A 14,354-nucleotide genomic window follows, 5' to 3' on the forward strand; every position below is an offset into this window, starting at 1 on the left:
TTGCCACGTGAATTACACCAGTCGGTTTCTAATTTATTGTCTCCCTATTAAATAGCTCAGTGTTATATTTGCTTTAAAACGCTCCTGTAAAGTACCATGGAACATTTTGTTATGTTAAGTTGTTGTTTAAGGCAACAATCAGGATTTTGTTTGATGCTGTTTCAGGTGACCTTGAAACACAGGACATAGCCCACTGTAAATAAGCAGAGTGAGAACCAATTCCAGCACTGTTGGAATATAAACCTGAAACCGTGTGTGTGTTAATAAATGTAACATACTTTATGTTCAGTGAGAAGGGACATCTCTTTGCACCCACAAATCTTGCCATTAAAATATTAGCACTCAAAGACTTTATTGTTAAACTGTTATACAGAAAAAAACACATCAGGCTTAAAAAACTTTTCATTTCAAAATCACAGAATTAAAATCATAAAATCCACAAGTAAACATCATTTAATGCCTTTGCAACAGTAGTCAGAGTCACCATGCTATCTAAAAATAGTGCAGGCTGACGGAACATTACTTTAGTTGTCCAGCCAGCATATTAAAAAATAGAAGAGGCACAAAATGCAATTATCTCTCTGAACAATATAACATGAATGCAGCCAATGACAGACAATAATTAGATGGATCTATGAAAAAAGTGTCAGTTTATTTATCAAACCAGATGACTTTGGAAAGTGTTATTTTATACACTTTCTAAAAAAAAATATCAAATTAGGTTGCAAAAAGTTATGCTTTGGAACATTGAAACGAGCCGGCCAGTGACTCGAGCTTGCTCAGGAACATGATTAGATCATAGCTCATGTGTCTGAATTTCAGCTATCTGCCTTGGTTCCACAACCCTCATACCCTTACCTAACAGAAATGCTTGGTGAAATGAAAAGCTCCAAGATGAAACTGCAGCCCCAAGAGCAGATTGGGTCACTATCAATACCTCAGGACTGAGTAACTGCTGGTAGATACTGCTATCAGTGTTGATATGCACCAACCATCTCTAAACCAGTAGTTTCTGTGGGTAGCTAAGAGTTGTAATGAATTTCACAATATATTAAAATTCAGCTTGATCCAAGGTAGTAATGTTTACTGAGTTGTGCTTATTGTATCTGGTTCCATCCCAAAATCATCCCACATTTACACCCATAAAGCATAAATTGAAAAGCTGCAGTAAGAAACAAACCAATTCAGTTTATAGTATGTACAGTTTGCACTATTTACGTAATTCACCCATTCACCATAACTTAACCTAATAACAGAATAGGAATTTGCATTTATATAACACCTTTCACAACCTCAGCATGTCTCAAAGGGTTTTACAGCTAATGGTGTGTAGTCAATATAATGTAATAAATTTGGCAGCCAATTTGTGCACATCAAGTTCACATGGACAGTAATGTCATAATGATGACATTATCTGTGTTACTGATATTAGTTGAGCGATAAATATTGGCTAGAACATCAATCTGTAACCTTCATCAACCGTCTCTGTGATCTCTTCAAAAAGCCCAGTTAAGGATGAGAATGGGTGACTTGGATTAGGTACGAGTTCGCAGGAAGTGGTTAAGATCTGGAACACACTGCCAGAGAGTGTGGTGGAGGCAGGCTTAATCAAAGCACTCAAAAGGGAATTAGACTAAAAAGGAAGAATGTGTGGGGTTATGGGGAGAAGGCAGGAGAATGGCACTAAGTGAATTGCTCATTCACAGAGCTGGTACTGACACAATGGGCTGAATGGTCTCCTTCTGCACTGCACTGTAAAAATTCTGTGATTCTGAGATCTATGCAGAGTTTTGGATCAGCTTACGTTTATGTAGAGTGGAAGATGAGCGGTCGGCCAGGAGAGCACTGCAATAGTCAAGTCTAGATTTAATAAATGCACAAATGAAAATTTCAACAGCAGAAGAGCTGAGACAACGCACAGTCTAGTGATGTTCTGGGAGTGAATGAAGACAGTCTTAGTGATGGAACAGATATGAAATGTCTGAGGTAGGTTCTTTATTCAGAGAGTGGTTGGGGTGTGGAATGGACTGCCTGCAGTGATAGTGGAGTCAGACACTTTAGGAACATTTAAGCGGTTATTGGATAGGCACATGGAGCACACCAGGATGATAGGGAGTGGGATAGCTTGATTTTGGTTTCAGATAAAGCTCGGCACAACATCGTGGGCCTAAGTGCCTGTTCTGTGCTGTACTGTTCTATGTTTCTATGTAATCAGAAGCTATCTTGAGGTAAAATACGACACCAATGTTGCCAACAGTCTAGGTGAGACAGTTACAGGGAGAGGGATGGTGTCAGTAGCTAACAGACTTTGTGGCAGTGACTGAAAGCATTGGCTTCAGTCTTGGGAATATTTATTTGGAGGAACTTGCTACTCATCCAGTGCTGGATGCTAGAAAAGTATGACAAATCGGCACAGTAGATGCTATGCAGGACATGGTGGTAGATGAGGAAACTTTGTCCCTAGTCGGGTTCAAAATTGATAAGGAGGAAGTGTCGTATAGATTGTTGGTACTGAAGGTTGACAAGGCACTGGGACTAGATGAGATGCATCCAAGGATATTGAAGGAAGTGAGAATAGAAATTGCAGGGGTGCTGGTAATAATCTTCTAGTCTTCTCTAGATTCAGGGGAGGTGCCAGAGGACTGGAGAATTGCAAATGTTACACCCTTGTTCAAAAAAGAGTTGTAAGGATAACCCCAGCAATTACAGACCAGCTACTTTAACATCAGTGGTGGGCAAACTTCTAGAAACAATTATTCGGGATAGAATTAGTCACATGGAAAAATGTGGGTTAATTAGGAAGAGTCAGCCTGGATTTCTAAAGGGGAACTCGTGTTAACTAACTTGGAGTTTTTTGAGGAGGTAATAGAAAGGGTTGATGAGGGTAATGCTGTTAAAATGGAGCATATGGACTTTCAAAAGGCATTCGATACAGAGTCACACAACAGACTAGTGAGAAAACTTACAGCTCATGGAGTAAAAGGGACAGTATCAAAGCCAATACAAAATTGGCTGAATAATAGAAAGCCAGTGAGTAAAGGTCAATGGCTATTTTTCAGGTTGGAGAAAAGTTTGTAGTGGTCTTTCCCCAGGAGTTGGTACTGTGTCCCTTGCTTTTCCTGATATATATTAATGATCTAGATCTTGGTGTGCATTTTCAAAATTTGTGGATAATATAAAACTTGGAAGTATCGTAAACTGTGAAGAGGACAGTGTAGAACTTCAAAAAGATAGACAAGTTGGTGGAGTAGGCAGATAGATGGCAGATGAAGTTCAATGTAGAGAAGTGTGAGGTGATGCATTTTAGCACGAAGAACATGGAGACAATATAAAATAAGGGATAAAATTCTTTAGGGGATGCAGGAGCAGTGGGACCTGGACTTATATGTATATTGATCATTGAAGATGGTAGGACATGTGGAGAGAGCAGTTAATAAAGCATATAGTATTTTGGGCTCTGTTAATAGGGGCGCAGAGTACAAGAACAAGGGGATTATGCTGAACTTGTATATGACACTAGTTAGACCTCAGCTGGAATATCGTGTACAGTTCTGGGCACCATAGAATGCAAAAGAGGTTTACAAGAATGGTTCCAGGGATGGGGAACTTCAGTTATGAGGATAGATTGGAGAGGTTGGGATTGTTCTCCCTTCAGAGAAGGCTAAGGTGAGATTTGATAGAGATGTCCAAAATCATGAGGGGCTGAACAGAGTAGATAGGGAGAAACTGTTCCTGCTCGTAAAATAATCAAGAGTAAGAAAACATACATTTAAAGTGATTTGTAAATACAGCAAATGTGATCCAAGAAAAAACTTTTTCACACAGCACGTGCTTTGGGTCTGGAATGCATTGCCTGGAAGTGTGGTGGAGGCAGTTTCAATTGAGGCATTCAAGAGGACATTAGATGATTATTTGAATGGAAACAATGTGCAGAGGTACGGGGAAAGGCAGGGGAACAGGAAAAAGGCAGGGGAACAGCACTCAGTCATGATACGCATTTGGAGATCCAGTGCAGGCACAATGGGTCAAATGGCCTCCCTTCTGCACTTTTGCAATTGTATAATTCAGAGGTTCAAGATGGGTGGCATTGGCGTATATGTAAACAGGTAGAGATGGGTGGCATTGGCGTATATGTAAACAGGTAGAGATGGGTGGCATTGGCGTATATGTAAACCTGATGTATTTTCGGATGATGTTGCTGATGGACAATACGCAAATAAGAAAAAGGAGGGGATGGACATGTGCGAGACTTCAGAGATAACTGTATGCAAGTGGGAAGAGAAGTCTTTGTAGGTGACTGTCTGGCTATGGTCAGATAGCTAAGAATGGAACCAGGCAACTGCACTTCCCCCCTAACTGGATGACTGGTTGAGATGTTTGGGAGGAGAATCATGTGGTCAAATGTGTCAAAGCTGCAGGCAGGTGAAAAAAGTTAGGTTGCCACTGTCATATTCTCACAGGTTAAGATTTATGACTTTGATAAAGGCCTTTTCAGTCCTATGGCAGAGGTAGAAACCTGACTGGAAGGATTCAAACATGAGTTGTGGCAAAGGTTGGTGTGGATTTGAGAGATGACAATCTGTTCAAGCACTTTGGAGAGAAAAAGCAGGTTGGAGATGGAGCACTAGTTCACAAGGACAGAGGAATCAAGGTGTTTTTGAGGAAAGTGTTGACAATGACAGAAATAAAGCAAAGAGGGTCTGTTTCCGAGGAGAGGGAACCATTAACAATATCATCTGATATTATTCCCATTATTTTTCTCTAGTGATAATGATCGTTCCAAGTTCTTCTCTGCCTTTTGTCTCTTGATTTTCAACTATTACTGGGATAGCTCGTGGGTTAATCTTTTCTATATTTCTTATTTTTCTTTCATATCCCAATTTCTCCCTCTTTACAATTTTTTAGTCATCCTTTGCTGGTTTCTAAAATTTTCCCAGTCCTCTGCCCCACCATTAATCTTTGCAGTATCGTGCCTTTTCTTTCAATTTGATACCACCCGTAACTTCCTTAGTTAGCCATGGATGGTGCAAGCCTCTGATAGATTCTTGTTTCTTCAATGGAATAGATCTTTGTTGAAAGGTATGAAATATCTCCTTAAATGTCTGCCACTGCTTCTCTACCATCTTCCTTTTTAACCTATTTTCCTTCTGTCTTCATGCCCTTGTAACAGAGACTGATGAGAGTTCAGAGCTAGGGCAGGGGTAAACTTCATGAATGAAAGCAAAACATGCTGAGATTTTCCAGTGTTTTCTGTTTTGTAAACTTAAGGACGTTTGGATACAGCTATGAGAAAGGAATGACATGGCTGTGGCAGCTGAATGGATTGTCTCAATCTTAGGTACAAAGAAGCCCATGATTTGTTGTAGAGAACAGAAACTGAGATAGTGAGCAGTTCTGGCAGAGGAGAGCAGAACTACACTGCTGCCTAGAGGCTTGCTCTCATGTAGATCTAAGTGAAAGAATGCCGAGCAGGGTCATGGCAGAAGTGGGACACCGATCAGGTTAATGTCTGTCAGGGTGATGCTACATCCGGCCCATCTAACCTCACCTGCTTTGATGATAGAAAATGCACTGGGTCCACCATCCAGTGCATCACAAGATGTTGTGAAGGATAGGTGGGAAAATAAATTGCGAAGAGAAACTAAGAATCTATCCACTTCTATCTTAAAAATTTAATAACTTTGCTTCCATCATCTTTTCAGAAAAAGAGTTCCAAAGATTCACAACCGGCAGAGAAAGAAAATCGCCTTATCTCCATTTGAAATGGACAATCTCTTATTTTGAAACAGTGAGCCCTAGTTTTAGATTCTCCTACAAGAGGAAACATTCTCTCCAAATCCACCGTCAAGACCCCTCAGGATCTTATATGTTTCAATCAAATCGCCTCTTATTCTTCTAAACTCCAATGGCTGTTGAGGAGAATGTTGGTGAAGGCATTAGCATAGTGTATATCACTTACCTAACTTGAGTAGCGAAACACTTTCAGTAAACATACTCAGTTCTTGGTGGTGTTGGTTGAGGAGGGGAAGACTGACCATGACATCAGGTCAGTTTCTTGATCTTATTCAAATGTGATTTTAACCATAATCTGAAATCACCTGAATGGGTAGTTAGAGCTTTGATTTAAAGCCTTGTCCAAAGGATGGCACATTTTCATGACATAGCAGCTGGCTGGAGAAACATAAGCAGCAACACTACCTTCCTAACATATTACTGATGGATCTTGTGGTGCTGCTCATATTAATTTGGCAGTTTTATGAGGAAGGGAACATGTAATGCACAATGCATTAGTCAGTTAGTAAAGTGCAACTCTGCATGTTTAAGGTTACAAGTTGAACTTGCTCTAATTCAGTAGATAGGTTGGAGAGAAATCCAAGAAATTTATATCTTGATTTAACTTGCTTAAGGCAACAAAGTCCAACTGTCAAGTAAACAGAAACTGATGTGATTTAGAACTTAATTATTGTTTGGTTAGGGAATCATCGCTTCATTGTGGGTGAAGGTTTGAAAACGTGATTAAATCACTGGCTTCTTAAAGATTGTTTCCCCTTTTCAACCAAGTGATAACATCAGGGCTGGGGCATGGACAGTGATATACTTATTTTATATGCAAGTCAAGAATGAGTATAACATGGAGATTTCAGGGGCCATGAAGCAGAGCTAGAACTGTAATTATCAGAATACTGCGCCCATTGTGTAATTATGAGATTAGAGAAGTATTATGAAATCCAGATACTGTCTTGCTTAAGGAACAAACACAATGTTTCCATACTGCTCTGTGCAATGCTGACTGAATGTCTTCATCATTTGTGACAGGCTATAGTGTCTCATAAAAAGGGACATCAACGCAGACGTTTGGGCTACCTGCACCTCCTAACAGACAAGAATGTAAATATATAGGACAGATTCCAGGTCTTCTTGGGCAAATTGCTATGCAGTTTGAGAGTGGTGAGCAAAAATTGAAAACCTTTTTCCTCTTTTGTCTCTCTATGGAGCTACTTATTTTCTATTTCTCTACTGCCAGATCTTGGATAACACAGTTATGCTCTGTGGAAAGCCGAACAAAATCTCCTCTACTTTTTGGTGAGGTTGTGACCCACTCTTTGTTTGAGAGACACTGGCTCACTCTTTGTTTGAGAGCCTGACATTAAAAGCTGGAATGACACACTCCAACCCATGGGCAGAGAGCAGAATGAATATTGAGCGGTATATCTCAAGCTGTGTTACAAGCGGCTTATCTCACTACCCTGCATTTAAAACATAATGTTAGTCATTGCTCGATATACTGATCAAACTGCACCACAATAAATACATTAAACTACTAGTTAGTGCTGTATAAGACAGACATTTTAACCAACTAAATGAATTTAAAACATTAATTGCTATATTAACTGATCTGAAATGCCGAGAACTGAATGCACTATTCTGAATGTTTTGCAATGCCCTCGCAGTTGCAGGAGCTGGATTCAATTCCTGTCCCTTTGAGCAGTTAGTGCTGAGGACTTGCTCAGCACACATTGGCGAACAGAAACAGGGTTTCTACAATATATAAAAACAGAAAATGCTGGACATACTCAGCAAGTCAGGCAGCATTTGTGTAGAGGGAACCAGAATTAGCAGGCTGGATTTTGCCAGCTCAGATGGAAACAGGCAAGAGCTGGGAAAATAGGGGGCAGCTGCATTAGGATGGGTGGAGAGCTGAATTAATTGCCCGGTGGAGGTAGGCTTCCAATTAAGGCAATTTAGGCCTCAAATAAGTGCAATTTTCCTGCCGGTGGATCAGCTGACCATCGTGTGTGGAAGCTACCAGCTCAATGGAGGATGGCTGCCTGCAGCAAACTGGGTGGTCTTGAGAATAGGAGCCTCCATGCCTCAATGATAGATCGGTGGGCATGACAGGCCACAATTGGGGTGGCACAGTGGTTAGCACTGCTGCCTCACAGCATCAGGGACTCCCACACTCCAAAGATGTGCACATTAAGTGGTTTGGCCCTGAGAAATTGTCCCTTAGTGTCCCAAGACATGTAGGTTAGGGAGATGGTAAATGTGTGGGGTTACAGGTATGCAGCAGGTGAGGGGGTCTGTCAGAGAGTAATGCAGATTCGGTGCAGACTCGATAGGCCAAATGGCCTCTTCTGCACTGTAGGTGCTCTACAATTCTATGATTGATTCTATGAATTTCAACCAGGTTAAATCCAGCGGAGGGATTTCCCTCCACTGGACTAGGTCCTTTTATTTACTCACTGCTATGTAAGCCAGCGAGGATGCCTCCATATTGAGGCACCCTGACAATCAGGAGTATAGAAACACAGAGGGACCTAGGTGTGCAAGTCCACAAATCCTTGAAGGTAGCAACACAGGTGGAGAAGGTGGTGAAGAAGGCATAAAGGTGGTGAAGAAGGCATATGGTATGCTTGCCTTTATAGGACGGGGTATAGAGTATAAAAGCTGGAGTCTGATGATGCAGCTGTATAGAATGCTGGTTAGGCCACATTTGGAGTACTGCGTCCAGTTCTGGTCGCCGCACTACCAGAAGGACGTGGAGGCATTGGAGAGAGTGCAGAGAAGTTTTACCAGGATGTTGCCTGGTATGGAGGGTCTTAGCTATGAGGAGAGATTGGGTAGACTGGGGTTGTTCTCCTTGGAAAGACGGAGAATGAGGGGAGATCTAATAGAGGTATACAAGATTATGAAGGGTATAGATAGGGTGAACAGTGGGAAGCTTTTTCCCAGGTCGGAGGTGACAATCACGAGGGGTCACGGGCTCAAGCTGAGAGGGGCGAAGTATAACTCAGACATCAGAGGGATGTTTTTTACACAGAGGGTGGTGGGGGCCTGGAATGCGCTGCCAAGTAGGGTGGTGGAGGCAGGCACGCTGACATCGTTTAAGACTTACCTGGATAGTCACATGAGCAGCCTGGGGATGGAGGGATACAAACGATTGGTCTAGTTGGACCAAGGAGCGGCGCAGGCTTGGAGGGCCGAAGGGCCTGTTTCCTGTGCTGTTCTTTGTTCTTAATCCCCGGCATGCCTTAACAGCAGCCAGCTCTCCCAGTGGGGCAGACAAAGTTCCCGAGCTGCCAGCCCACCGATAGGGCTGGCAGCATCAGGAACCTGCCCAGTGCTATTAGGATGGCGAGCATGGAGGCGGCTATTTAGGAGGTCACATTGGGAAGACTGTCCCGGCAAGTATGGACTCGAGATTCCCAGTTGGTCCTGGCATTGGGGTCCCAAACCCAGCCCAATGTTTTAGGCCAATGACCTTCAGCAAATCTGGGAAAATAAGAAATGTGTAATAGGCTTTAAGTAAGTGAAAGTGGGGAATGTGGAAAAAGAACAAAAGGAAAGTTAATGATAGGCAGGAGAAATTAAATGTGTGAAGAGTTGAGGGTATAAGGCCAAAGGGAGTGATAATGGGACAAGAATTAAAAGATCGGCCTCTAGGTGGTGTAAATACAAAATGATGAACAGTTGCAGTCCAAAAGCAAGAATGAGATGAACAAGAATAAAAGAAAAATCTGCAAAGAAACAAAGTGGGGGCAGCGGTTGCTGTCCAGAACTGTTGAACTCAATGTTGAGTCCCCAAAGTTGTAAAATGTCTAATCGAAAGCTGAGGTGCTGTTCCTTGAACTTATATTGAGTTTTACTGAAACATCGCAGGAGGCCGAGGACAGACACAGATCTGCATAAAAAATGACAACAGACTGGAAACTCAGTGTTAAGCTTGCAGACTGAATGGAGGTCTTTTGGAAGAGAGTTTCCCCGAAGTAGAGCAGACCACACTGAGCAGAGAAACAGTATACTAAATTGAAAAGATACACACATAAATAACTGGAAGGACTGTTTGGGGACTTGGGAGAGAGTTAGTGAATGGTCAGGTGTTACATCTCCTGTGTTGGATTGGTAGGTGCTATGGGAAGGGGAGTGTATGGGGAAAATTGAGGAATGTGCCACGGTATCACTGAGGGAATGATCCCTTCAGAATGTTGAAAGTTTGTTCAAGGGGAGGAAACAGAGGAGGAAATTCAGTTCAGTTGGGCAGGAACAGGTTGCAATGGTAGTTCTGCCAGGGCAGTCTTGTTTGTGTATCTTGGAAAGAGGGAAGAAATGGCCTGTTTGGACTTGGGGTCAAGGCTGGGGAGAGAAGGCCTACAGAGGAGATGAGGTCAGTGACAAACTTGAAGACAACGATTTGATGTTCAGTGCTTGAGTCATGGTCTGAGGGAGGGTAGAAGGAAGTTGGCATTCAGCCCGTGCAAGGTAGAGGTTGGTTTGCCAGAAAGCATCATCACCACCCTTGCCATCAGGTTTGATGAGCCCGTTAGACCTGAGAGAATGGATTGCTGTAAGTTCAGAAGGAGATAGGTTCGAGTGAATGAGGGGAGCAGTTCTCAATAAAATAATCTTTAGAAGGCAAGAGGCCAGAAGGAGGAGTCCAGGTAGAGAGAGAGCACTGGAGAGGGATAAAAAGTTCTGCAGTGCAGGGGAAGACTCCTGCCCAAAAAAGTGGGAGCGGAGGTGAAGGCAATAGAAGAAGATTTCAGCAATCTAAAGTGAATGTTTGATGTTTAGCTAAATCATATATTGTAAACAAAATAATACAAGTTAATCAGTATGAAAATGTTAGGCCCACATTAAACTCTGAAGATAAATAGAAAATCAATGATTCTCATAAGTGTAAAATATTCAAGTAAAACTTTCCATCAACATCTTCAATCTGTGGAATATAAACCTGCTGATATTTAAGAAAGTTTAAACCATTGAAATTTAAATATAAACAAAAACCTGTGTACCTGGAATCTCGGGAACTATTAGAAACATACTGCAGTCAAAATAAAGAAAACAAAATTAAAAAGCAGCAGGTTGCCTGTCAGTAGCAGTACAGTATTATTATAGCCTAAAATCCTGAGCAATCACTTGTTGAAACACAGATTGGTGTGGAATGAACTATATAAACCCATAGTTTGTAGAAGAGGGTGGAATACAGTGAACTGTGGGGATACAAGTCCATACCCAAGGAGAGGCCACATCTGCAATTCATCCCTGATCATAATGTACAAAAGGTACATCTTCCTGATTCTTGTCTCAGTTTATAAGGTGTTGTTCACTGTCACAATATGGTGGAGTGCAAGTATGAAGTGGTCATCGCTACTAGAAATGGTTATACTATTTCTAAGAAGCAGTAACAAGATTGAGAATTAGCAGATATAAGGTGACAAGGAAGTATGTTGAATCTGATACTAGAATGTGCTGTTCACAGGAAAGCACAAAATGCAGTGGGGTACAGTGCTTCATATACATTAAATGGAAAGAACAGGAGTTGGGAGTGTTACAAGGCAGTAAGAATAATGAGAGAACGAAAAATGGTGGTAATATTCCCCAGATCTTCCAGAATCTGAAAACCTAGATTTACAATTTGGGTGGAGGATCTATGGGTGGGATTTTTTACTGCCTCGCTTGAGCAAGACCGGAAATTCCAAACCGGGGTCAAAGGACATTTCCGTTGACGACCCCTCACCCGCTCCGATTCCGTGACGGGCGGGTTACTAGAATTCAAGTGATTATCTCTAATCTCCACCCAAAATTGTGCCGAGGTCTTCTCTGTTTAAATACTGGGAAACCTACAGTGTAGTTCCAAAATTTTGTTTGTGAGATGGATTTGGATTATCTTCTTAAATAGCCACACTATGAACTCTCATTCTTTTATCACTATCAGGCTACCTTGTGCTGCCCTCCCCAGATACTTGTGACTGTATATAATGAACAACAAATCTCATACAACAGTATCGAGAGCAGGTAAACACCAGCAGCACCCTGTCCCCGATGTGCTTACATCTTCACTGTGATGTCTGTAAGATGGTGCACTCATCAGACCAATGTCCACAGCATCATATTCATAGATGATATCCTCCAGCCGGCTGATATACAGCCAAGTCAATAAAACACCAAAAAACTGAAAGACAGAACAAATAACAGCAAATTAAAGGCAACAATAGTGTTCAAAAATGCACCATAAAGCTGCAGGGCTAAAAAGTTTCTGTAGTCACATTTAGAATAAGATTATCCCAGGAAAATTTGTTGTAGAAAGTTTGGAATAGATAACAACAACGATGTACCAACAAAGTATGACTAAAAAGTACTAAAGAGGGAGAAATTAGAGTATGAGAGAAAGCTAGCCAAAAATATAAAAACAGATAGTAAGAGATTTCAGGACAATTTTTTAGAGCACCATGTTCCAGAGCGATCCGGAGAGTAAACTATTCTACACCTGGTAATGTGCTATCAGGCAGGAGTTATTAATGGCCTTATAGTAAAGTCTAAAAAGGCTTAGGACAGATGAAGCCCTTGAAGAGTATAAAGAACATAGAAAGGAACTTAAGGAAGGAGGTGGGAGTGCTAAAAGGGGTCATGAAAAGTCCTTGGCAAGCAGGCTTGAAGGGCTGAAGGGCCTGTTCCTGTGCTGTAATTTTCTTTGTTCTTTACAAGTCCCCAGGGCCTGGTGGGATCTACCCCAAAATGCTGAGGGAGTTAAGGGCGGACATTGCTGGGGCCTTGACAGAAATCTTTGTATCCTCCTTGGCTACAGGTGAAGTTCCAGAGGACTGGAGGATAGCCAATGTTGTTCCATTGTTTAAGAAAGGCAGCAGGAATAATCCAGGAAATTATAGGCTGGTGAGCTTTACACCAGTGGTAGGGAAATTGGAAAAGAATCTTAGGGAGAGGATTTACTCACATTTGGAAACAAATCGACTTATTAGTGCTAGACAGCATGGTTTTGTGAAGGGGAGGTTGTGCCTCACTAACTTGATTGAGTTTTTTGAGGAAGTGACAAAGATGATAGATGAGGAAAAGGCAGTGGATGTTGTATATATGGAACTTCAGTCAAGCTTTTGACAAGGTGCCTCATGGTAGACTGGTATGAAAAGTGAAGTGACACGGAATCAGAGGAGAGCTGGCAAGATGGACACAGAACTGGCTTGGCCATAGAAGACAGAGGGTAGCAGTAGAGGGGCACTTTTCTGAATGGAAGGCTGTGACTAGCGGTGTTCCACAGGGATCAGTTCTGGGGCCTTTGCTGTTCCTAGTATATATAAATGATTTGGAGGAAAACGTAGCTGGTCTGATTAGTAAGTTCGCAGACAACAACAAAAATTGGTGGAGTTGTGGATAGAGAAGAGGGTTGTCAGAAGATACAGCAAGATACAGACCGGTTGGGGACTTGGGCGGAGAAATGGCAGATGGGGTTTAATCCGGACAAGTGTGAGATAATGTATTTTGGAAGGTCCAATGCATATAGGAATTATACAGTAAATGGTAGCGCCCTTAGGAGTATTGACAGGCAGAGAAATCGCCACCGATCACTGAAAGTGGCAACGCAGGTGGATAAGGTAGTCAAGGCGGCATACGGCATGCTTGCCTTCATCGATCGGGGCATCGAGTCTAAAAATTGGCAGGTCATGCTGCAGCTGTACAGAACATTAGTTAGGCTGCATTTAGAATATTGTGTACATTCTGGTCGCCACACTACCAGAAGGATGTGGATGATTTGGAGAGGGTACCGAAGTAGTTACCAGGATGTTGCCTGGTCTGGAGGGTATTAGCTATCAGGAGAGGTCAGATAAACTCAGTTTGTTCTCACTGGAATGATAGAGGTTGAGGGGCGATCTGATAAGAAGTTTATAAGATTATGAGTGGCATGGACAGAATGGATAGTCAGATGTTCTTTCCTAGGGTAGAAAAGTCAAGTACTAGGGGACATAGGTTTAACGTATGTGGGGAAAAGTTTAGAGGAGATGTGCGAGGCAAGTTTTTTTTTAAACATAGGATGGTGAATGTCTGGAACGTGTTGCCCGGGGAGGCAGTGGGAGCAGGTACAATAGCGGCATTCAAGGGCAACTAGACGAATACATGAATAGGATGGGAATGGACGGATCTGGATTCCGTAAGTGCATACGGTTTTAGTTTAGGCAGGCATCATGATTGGCGCAGGCTTAGAGGGCTGAAGGGCCTGTCGCTGTGCTGTACTATTCTTTGTTCTTTGAGCCTTTGGGTGGCAGTGATCATAGTATTATTGAATTTCTCATTCAGTTTGAGAAAAAGAATAGGACTAAGACTTGTGTTTTAGACGTAAATTGAGGCAACTACAAGAGTATGAAGATGGAGCTGGCTAAAATGACTGGAGAAAATAAGTTAAGGGATAGGTCAGAAGAAATGCAGTGGCAGACATTAAAGGAGATATTTCATTACGTGCAGCAAAGATATATTTCAGTGAGAGACTCTTGGAGATGAATGCATCCATCATCTGTGGTGAACAAAGGAAATTAAAGGAAGTATCCAATTGGAAAAAAATGTAT

The 14,354-nt window shown here is 41.9% G+C and overlaps 1 protein-coding gene across 2 annotated transcripts in view; it reads right to left on the reverse strand.

Annotated features, from left to right (window-relative positions):
• Nucleotides 1–310: 310 nt before the first annotated feature.
• The window catches only part of tspan15 (tetraspanin 15), a 143,417-nt gene continuing 129,373 nt past the window's right edge, over nucleotides 311–14,354 (reverse strand). Inside the window, exons 8-9 of one of the 2 annotated variants that reach the window (XR_013498994.1) lie at nucleotides 7,169–11,953; nucleotides 311–7,125 (exon numbers count right to left, since the gene is read on the reverse strand). Coding sequence is in view for 1 of the 2 variants with exons in the window: in XM_078223656.1 (XP_078079782.1) it covers nucleotides 11,774–11,953 (180 nt within the window). In the remaining variant the exon portion in view is untranslated. Of the gene's footprint in view, nucleotides 11,954–14,354 lie in introns of both variants that reach the window. The other variant, XM_078223656.1, reaches the window with a different exon arrangement.

This window comes from Mustelus asterias, chromosome 11, assembly GCF_964213995.1.
Source record: "Mustelus asterias chromosome 11, sMusAst1.hap1.1, whole genome shotgun sequence".
Classification (NCBI taxonomy): Eukaryota; Metazoa; Chordata; class Chondrichthyes; order Carcharhiniformes; family Triakidae; genus Mustelus; species Mustelus asterias.